Source organism: Papaver somniferum, chromosome 2 (genome assembly GCF_003573695.1).
Source record: "Papaver somniferum cultivar HN1 chromosome 2, ASM357369v1, whole genome shotgun sequence".
NCBI lineage: Eukaryota > Viridiplantae > Streptophyta > Magnoliopsida > Ranunculales > Papaveraceae > Papaver > Papaver somniferum.
The window spans coordinates 89613554-89622367 of NC_039359.1; the positions used below are offsets into that span (position 1 = coordinate 89613554).

The 8814-nt window shown below is 35.7% G+C and overlaps 1 protein-coding gene and 1 long non-coding RNA gene across 2 annotated transcripts; one reads left to right on the forward strand and one right to left on the reverse strand.

Moving 5' to 3' along the window:
* Positions 1-410: 410 nt before the first annotated feature.
* Positions 411-1367, forward strand: LOC113348353 (late embryogenesis abundant protein 7-like). Its single transcript, XM_026592076.1, has 3 exons — positions 411-572; positions 696-830; positions 939-1367. Exons 1-3 carry the CDS (start codon positions 525-527, stop codon positions 1035-1037), a joined length of 282 nt encoding a protein of 93 aa, XP_026447861.1. The 5' UTR covers positions 411-524; the 3' UTR covers positions 1038-1367.
* A 2540-nt stretch (positions 1368-3907) lies between these two features.
* Positions 3908-4509, reverse strand: LOC113353690. The gene is made up of 3 exons (XR_003361463.1): positions 4385-4509; positions 4140-4250; positions 3908-3999 (listed from the first exon to the last, which is right to left on the reverse strand). It is a non-coding gene; the product is annotated as an uncharacterized LOC113353690 (long non-coding RNA).
* Between the last annotated feature and the right edge of the window lie 4305 nt (positions 4510-8814).

The following is an 8814-nucleotide window of genomic DNA, read 5'->3' on the forward strand; positions in this document are numbered from 1 at the left end:
ATGCCAAATTTGAGTAAAAATAAAATTTGTCCGGTAATTTCCAAAGCCCTTTTATCTTCTCTTGTGAAGATCGAACGTGCTTTTTTCCTGACACAGACGTGCTAAGTAAAAATAAATCTCATCCGGTAAATTATAAACCTCGATCTTCCCTTGTAATACCCACCGTATTTTTTCCTTGTATCACTCCAAGTCTTACTCCCGCATGTGAATGACTCTGACTTTCTCCACCACCACAAAATGCCATGACTCATTTATTAACCTAATACGTGTCGCTATTTTGACAAACTCAGAAAATATGCATGCAGAATACTCGTTCCAGTCGCCACAGCAAAGCCGACGTGTGTCAACATATAACACGTACAGCATAGATCTTTCCACATTTGCAGGTGATACCAGACACTATAAAAGCATCTCACTGAAACGTTAAAAAGACATCACACTCTCACATTGTTAAAGAGAAAAGAAACGGCAACCCTCCAAACAAAAGAAATCAAGCTATAAATCCTCCAAATCAGATCTCAAATATGTCTTCACAAAACTTCAATGCAGGACAAGCTAAAGGCCATGCACAGGTTAGTTTACTTGCAATGAGGGAGATCGGATTTGTACTTTGGTAGTATCCAACATGACATTTCTTCTGTTCTTTCTCGTAAATTCATTCAAGTGACATTTGTTTATGATTCTATACATTGTAGGCCAAGACACAAGAGTGGGTCGAGTCCGCTAAGGACACTGCTCAATCAGCTAGGGACAAGACAGCGGATGCAGCCAATGCTACATCCGATTCTTGCCAACAGAAAAAGGAAGAGGCATCTGGCTTCCTCCAACAGGTAATTTACCGATTCGAATACATTATCCTGTATATACCTAACCGAAGGCTGCATTTTTCATTGTTGAGCTAATATTTGATGGCATTTATTCTGGTTGTTGTTATGCAGACTGGGGAGCAGGTGATGAACATGGCACATGGTGCAATGGAAGGTGTCAAGAATACACTTGGAGTTAATGACAACACTAGCCACAGCCACAAAAAATAGACAATTCTAGAGAAGAAGACGACGCCAATAAGTAGGACTAATAATTGGCATCGTCGTTTATAATAAAAACACAAGATAAATGAGGATGACCCCCTCATCATTCTGTGTGTGTTAATTAGCATCACTGTCTTTTCATTTCTGTAATTTTGTTCTCTTCAATGTTTTGGTTTGGCAATTGTGCTCGTGAAATGGGTTACCAATTGTTCCCACTCCGAATGGGGTGGAAATAACCTCTTCCTTCTTCTATTGTACTTTTTCTTTGAAAGAAATTGAAGTAAATAGTACTCAACTCTGATTCGCTTCAATCAGCAGAATTTGAATTTGAATGAACATGTGATTGATTCTATAGTTTCGCACTGCTGGAATTGATGAGGCAGCGTCTACCTAAAACAGGAAACATCGGTTCTAGACATACTGTCCAAAAAAACCACCCCAAAACCGTTATATGAGTGTGAGTGGTAGCGCTCGTCTTCGGGGAATTAGCAGTAGGCCATTTAAGGTTGGATTGGGTCTAGGGGTGCATATATCCTACCCTTACCCGCCAATCCTACCATACCCGCCAGTTTTTTAACCGTATCCTATCCTATCCACTATTTGGCGGGTAGGGTGACGGGTAAACATTATTTCATCCGCCAGTTAGCGGGTAGGGTGACGGATATAATCCGAAATTATCGTACCCGCTTACCCGCCTCATATATGTAAAAAACCAAATAATCCCTGTCCTTTTTTAATAGTAGTGGGAAAAGGTCGATTTCCATCGGCGATGGTAGCAAGTTTAGCAGAACATACCGCTGAACATGCATAATTGGGACCAATCGGAGATATTTTAGCTTCATCAGGAGGTGTGAACTCATCAGTTTTAGTAATACAGCAACATGACGTCGTTCATACTAATGAAGCTCCTGTCTCGAAGGTTTTTGTTAGTGATCAGCAAGAAGGCTCGACTAGCACTAGTTATACTGCATCTCCGTTGAAAGAAAACCATGTCCCTTCTAATTTGGTGTGATTATGGTAGCAAATTAAATAAAATGTGTAAATGTAAATAATGGGGTTAACCAAAGAACCGTGTTGTAGTATTAATTCAAACACCTTACCAGCATTAATCTTCTCCATAGTTTCACATCTTTAGCATTAAGTTCAGGCACCTTAATCTCTATATCATCTGGCTCTTTATCGTTTCCAGATTCAATAACCTTCGAAATTCGTAAAAGAAAAAAAAAAAAACGGTTATACCCGCCACCCTACCCTACCCGACCCGCCAGAGAATGGATTGGGTAGGATCTTACCCGTTTAATGGCGGGTAGGGTGGCGGGTAAAATTTTTCTTAACCGCCAGTAAACGGATAGGATGGCGGATATAGGTCATATCCTATCCACCCTACCCGTTGTGCATCCCTAATTGGATCCACTGCATGTGTTACAGCAGTTTTGGGGTGATTCAGTTACACGGTCCCATTAGAATTTTTGAACAGTAAAACGATTGCTAACATATTACTACTCCTTATGTTTCAAAAAAAAAAAAAAAAGGAAAAAAAAAGCATGTTTTTGAAAAAGAAAGTTAAATATTTTAAGATTTCTAAAATTTTCCTACATTAAAGACCGCATGGTCCACATCTACCTCTTTTAACAAATTTGCTATCTATTTCTGTATCTTGGTTTTCTCCTTACAAATCAATGTACCACTTTTTTCTCAACAATTAAATAAACAAAAAACATTACTAAACAAACCTTTTTTCTTTTAATTCGAAAAGAGTATAACGTAAACCTTAAAAATTGGCTAGCTCTATTGGGTTTAACCTAGCCGATTACTTGACCAAAAAAGATGAATTGCATATCTCGTCGTTTTTCCGTTTCCTTCGTTAATTTTATAGTAATTGTTTTCCATTGAAAATATACACTTACTTTATTCAAAAGTATTTTTAAGAAAATTACATATACTTTCCTCAAAAAACATGTTTAAGAAAATAACTCTTTCACTACAAGAAAAGTTGGATTAAGCGATCAGTCATTTTTGGTTGGAAAAATCCATATTGAGTCGCTCTAACCCTTAAAGCGATTTAATTTGGCTCTCACTCTCGAGTTGCAAAAGATGGGATTTCTACAAGTCTAGAGCAGCTAGGCAATCGCTTTAGTAATCAAGCAATTATCACACAGCGTCTTTTTTTTTAATTGCTTCATGACTAGACCGACCTTCCTAGAGCAAGCAAAATAGTGATCGCTTTAAAGCTAGACCAACCAAAATACAGCAAGTAAAACGCTGATCACTTCATAGATAAACCAACGATAATAGAGCAAGTAAAACGCCGATCGCTTCATAGATTGACCAACCATAATAGAGCAAGTGAAATACCTGAAGTTGGTTGCTTACATTTTTGAGCTACCAAATTTTTTGCCCTGAAGTTAGTTCCTTACATTTTTGAGCTACCGAAGTTGGTTGCTTACATTTTTGAGCTACCAAACTTTTGCCCTGAAGTTGGTTGCTTACATTTTTGATCTACCAAAATTTTTACCCGTTACATCTGTTGTTCTAGTGCCGGAAGTATCTGGCCGATTTCGATTTAGATAATCCCAAATTGAAATTAAAATTAAAATTAAAATTGATACTAAAACAAATTATGAATCAGATTAAAAACTGAATCAAGTTTTATTGTATCACATAGATCAATTTACATCATTTCTTTAAAAAAAAAAAAACAATCTTTACAGGAACAAAAAGATCAAAAATACAAACTAATCATTACATTTTCCTTAATTTTGAAACAAAAGATGAACACTCCTTCGACTTTGTAGCACCAAGCTCATAATAAGAGATTCATACTGTCATCATTCTTGTGTTTAAGTTCCTCTCTGATCATTCATCATTCAAGTGCAAAGAAACCAGCAAATCCTGAATCTCCACAACTTGTAGTCTGCTCTTTGCCCAAATGGATAGGTGCAGTTAGAGGATACTTGGTAATTAACACCTGTGGAATTGCCAAGAGATTCAAACAAGTTAGTTTTCACGAGAAACACAAAGAGATGAGATTGATACTATGAACTTAACAAACTGCAGAAAAAAAATGAACCAGAATAACAAAAAGCGAAATGCATAGTTAGTTCTTACATATAGGATCTTTGAGAAACTTTTCATTGTTAGGTTGAAACTGCAAAGTTTAAGGATCACTATCAATTAAGCCAACCTACAAACCAACCTACGACCGCAAGATGTCTAAATCTGAAATGAGTAACAACGTAAAATGTAAGGGTCAAATGACTACAAGTCCAATAAGGAACAACAAACACGAGAGACGTACTCGCTATAAAAATACCCAATATACTGTCTAGTAGCATTTTAGAGGCCATACTAACCATTCTGCAACACCTAAAAAGGCATAATTGTGCCCTTTCAATCTGCACTCTCGTCTCATCTGCATCAACATGTATTCAATAAAACATCAAAAATCACCAGCAAATTCATCCACAAGCACATGGAAAAAAAAATCTCAAATGGAATCAATAGTTTTACTAAGTAATTCAGACAAACTGTACGGATTTTCATCATATTTACAGGAAAGTTTTTTTTGTAGCAGATGTTTTTGAGAAATCAGAAAACCATGTAGTAGGAAGTCAAGACCATGTTCTGTAAAGTGATAACTATTTCCATTCACCAAAAGCACTTTGTAACCCTATATGCAAAAGTACTAGTTTAATTGTATTACAATCTAACCACATACTTTACGTTCATTGAAACTGGAATGGAGAAATCTCAATTAAAATAAACTAAATGAATATCAGTTGGTTCTCTGGATCAATATGAATATCTTTTAATATGAACAATAAAACAAGAATCGAATCTCTTTGCACATACATAATATGAAGCAATTGAAATTACAGAAGATAAAAAGTTGTAAAACACTCGCCCTAAATGCATAAATGAAATGATAGGACTTGTGGAATTTTGTCATTATTTGGTTCAGGAGATATTAATAATTAAAAACAAAACTAGAAGTTAATAGTTGAATACGGGCATGTACCGTATCCATAGGTAAGCAAAGAATGGTTACAGTGATGCCACCATATCCATAGGCAAGCAAAGAATGGTTGCAGTAATGCCAGATGCATCACCGGCAATAAACCTTTCAAAGTTGGTAGCTTTCTCATTCCCAATCCATTCATTTTTGAAAATACACAATCTAGTTAAGATAATTAAAGCATTGTTTTGAAATTGAAAAAGTTGAACAAAGATTAAAGTATATCTTATACCTTCTGCTTCTTTATCAGCCTCAATTGAATCATACCACCTCAAATCCCTAGATTCATTAGCTGCGTTTACTGCCGATTCCAAGACTTCAATCACCCAAAACAAAAAACATTTCAGAGACCAGAAAAAACTAATTAGACATACTTAAGCAATCAAAGAAATAAACCTCAGATTTTGATGAAAAAATGAGAGAGAAAAATTAATAAAAGAAGTAAGAAATTGGGGGTTTGTTACCGTATCAAGGAGATTGAGACAGTGCCGATGATAACCAGTTATACTAAACCAACAGCTACATCCCATTCTCTGAATCCACCATCAACCTTCTCAAATCAACAACAAACTCAGATTTCTTCTCTGATTTCTTCAATAGCGACCAAATCCAAATCAGTGACATAAAATCTCGTGTAATAAGAATTCAAACTAACCCCATATCTTGATTCTTCCATAACTCTCATTGTCTGACAAATATATGGTGTCAATATCGAACCCAATCAAACCTAGGGTAACGGATTACAGAAAAAAATGCAAAATTTTCAGAATCTGATAAGAACCAAAATCCCTAAATGCATCGAATAAGAAAAGCCCTAAACAAATTTTGAAAAATAAATTGAAATAACAACGAATCATACTTTCTTGATGATACTGAAGTTTGAAGAGAGTTAAAAAGAGTGATTTCGTGTTACTGGTTTGGTTGAAAGAGAGAGAAAGACATGTAGGTGGGTGAGTTGTTAGTGTGAGAAACATGATCTAGTTTAGCAAAAGATGCAGGAGAAGAGGAAATGGAGATGGGATAGAGAAAGGAGGCAGAGAGATAGATTTAGGGTGTTCACTAGAACCCATGAATCTACCGATAGCAGTGACTGCATCTCAATCTTCATTTGCAATCCATTCATCATCAATTAATCGATGTGAGATTTGGTTTCGTTTGTTCAGATGTAGAATTTGAGTTTTTTTCTGAGGGAGGGGAAGATGAGAGACGAGAGAAAAGTGAGTGAATGAAGATAAGTGAGAGAAAAAAAATCGTTTTATCTAAAAGAATTTGAACGGCTAAGATATGGTAGGATGGGGTCATATGGATTATGAAAATATTTGGACGGTATAGATTTATGTTAACAGTGCCATACGGATCAAGGAAAGTGTGTTTTATTTGTGTTTTCTCTGTGTTAATACGAACTCATGTTTTCGGTTTAATTATCTATCTTTGACATCAAAAAAAATCCAAAAAAAATATTAATAAATTTAGGACATTGTTATCGACATCCTGATATAAAAAAATCCAAAAAATGTATAAGAATGAATCGGGAAAATGAAAAATGAATTCGATAATTGGTGTGTTTCTTTGTGCTTTCTCTTTGTGTTTTTTTGCTTTCTCTTAGTGCTTTCGGTTTGAATTTCGACTAGTCACATAGGTCATGAAGTAATTTTGACAAGTCATACAGGTCATGAAGTAGATTTAGTTCACACTGGTAAACTCAGGTTATAAGATTCCTAGAGATGGACCACGAAATTCAGAATGGTTCTGTCTTTAAACTTAGCTAGACACATCATCAAAATTGATGAATATAAAGCTCGGTGTTGATTCGAACTTCAAATGTGGTATGACAACATATAAACTATGAGCCAAAAATATTTGGGAGGGTTTTGACTTCAAACTTAGCATGATACATCATCGAAATCGATAAATATGAAGCTCAGTGTTGATTCAAACTTCAAATGTGGTATAACGACATATCAGTTATGAACTTAGAAGCTTCGGGAGGGTTCTGACTTCAAAATTAGCTGGATACATCTTCAAAATCGATAAATATGAAGCTCGATGTTGATTCGAACTTCAAATGTGGTATGACAACATACAAACTATGATCCAAGAAGCTTCAGGAGGGTTCTAACTTCAAACTTAGCATGATACATCATCGAAATCGATAAATATGAAGCTCGGTGTTGATTCGAACTTCAAATGTGGTATAACGACATAAAAATTATGAACTTAGAAGCTTCGGGAGGGTTATGACTTCAAACTTAACTGGATACATCATCAAAGTCGATAAATATGAAGCTCGGTGTTGATTCGAACTTCAAATGTGGTATGACAACATACAAACTATGATCCAAGAAGCTCTGGGAGGGTTCTAACTTCAAACTTAGCATGATACATCATCGAAATCGATAAATATGAAGCTCGGTGTTGATTCGAACTTCAAATGTGGCCATGAGTGAACTACTATAAGTCGGAAACTTCGTAAGAACGATGAATCCATCCATTTACATGTAAGATTCCTTTGGAATATACCCTAAAACCTTAAAAATCTATTTTCTGGCATATTAAAAATACATTTACATGTAAGCGCCGACGGTGTGTTTCGGAGGAGAGGAGAGGTGTTTTGAATTGGGGATACCTCTTTTATCAATCCAAGATATCGTAATTATATGCAGGAGGATCTAAGTCCTTTGTGAAAATGCGGGGTCTAACAACCACACCCAACAATTCTTTTGGGAATCTGAGAGGACTTACTCCAATACACTTTTTAGAGAATCAACTAGACAGTTAGACTCAATCTAGAGTTAAGTATATAAAAGAGTTTTAATATCTCTGTTTCACAATGTAATCAGCAAGTCAAACAGATAGAACTCCGCGAGCCTGATTATTATGTGAAACAACTTGAACGGTACCAAAGACCAATATACAAGTGTCAAACAATGTAAATCACAACCCAAGGTTGTATATTCTAATTGATTGATCTTAACGCACAACCTGTGATATTTCAATTATATAACAAAACATAATGTGGAAAAGAAATAACACAGAAAAGTCTATAGAATTGCATAAATCTGTCTCCCACAGAAATACCCAAGAGTTTTTGTTCCGTCTTTTGATAAATCAAGGTGAACAAGAGCCAATTGATGACCCGGACTTATATTCCCGAAGAACAGCCTATAATTATCAATAACCTCACAATAATCTTGATCGACTAGCGAAAGAAGATATTATGGAATCACAAACGATGAGACGAAGGTCTTTGTGATTACTTTTCTATCTTTCATATCGGAGATATAAAATTCTTAGAATGTAATTGTTCCAATTGTACTCAACACGATAGAAACAACAAGATCATATCACGCAACTACAAAGATAATAGTTGGGTCTGGCTTCACAATCCCAATGAAGTCTTCAAGTCGTTAACCTACAGGGTCTCGAGAAGAAACCTAAGGTTAAAGGAGAATCGACTCTAGTTATGCAATTAGTAACACACAGGAGGTGTGGGGATTAGGTTTCCCAGTTGCTATAGTTCTCCTTTATATAGTTTTCAAATCATGGTTTGCAATCTAAGTTGCCTTGGTAACAAAGCATTCAATATTCACCGTTAGATGAAAACCTGATTAGAATCAAGCTAACATCTTTCAACTTTTAGATCGAACTTAGCTTGTTATACACAAATGAAATGTACCCTCATTTAGGTTTAAATAGCCGTACCTAAACGTGTCCACCATATTGTCTCAACCGTAGTGTTAGAGCATAGCTCAGTTGACCAGCGTATCT

Bases quoted from the DNA above. Each gene is read 5' to 3' on its own strand.
- LOC113348353 (XM_026592076.1), top strand. From the start codon at position 525: ATGTCTTCACAAAACTTCAATGCAGGACAAGCTAAAGGCCATGCACAG. The intron at 573-695 runs GTTAGTTTACTT...TATACATTGTAG, and splicing joins AAGCTAAAGGCCATGCACAG to GCCAAGACACAAGAGTGGGT. The intron at 831-938 runs GTAATTTACCGA...GTTGTTATGCAG, and splicing joins CATCTGGCTTCCTCCAACAG to ACTGGGGAGCAGGTGATGAA.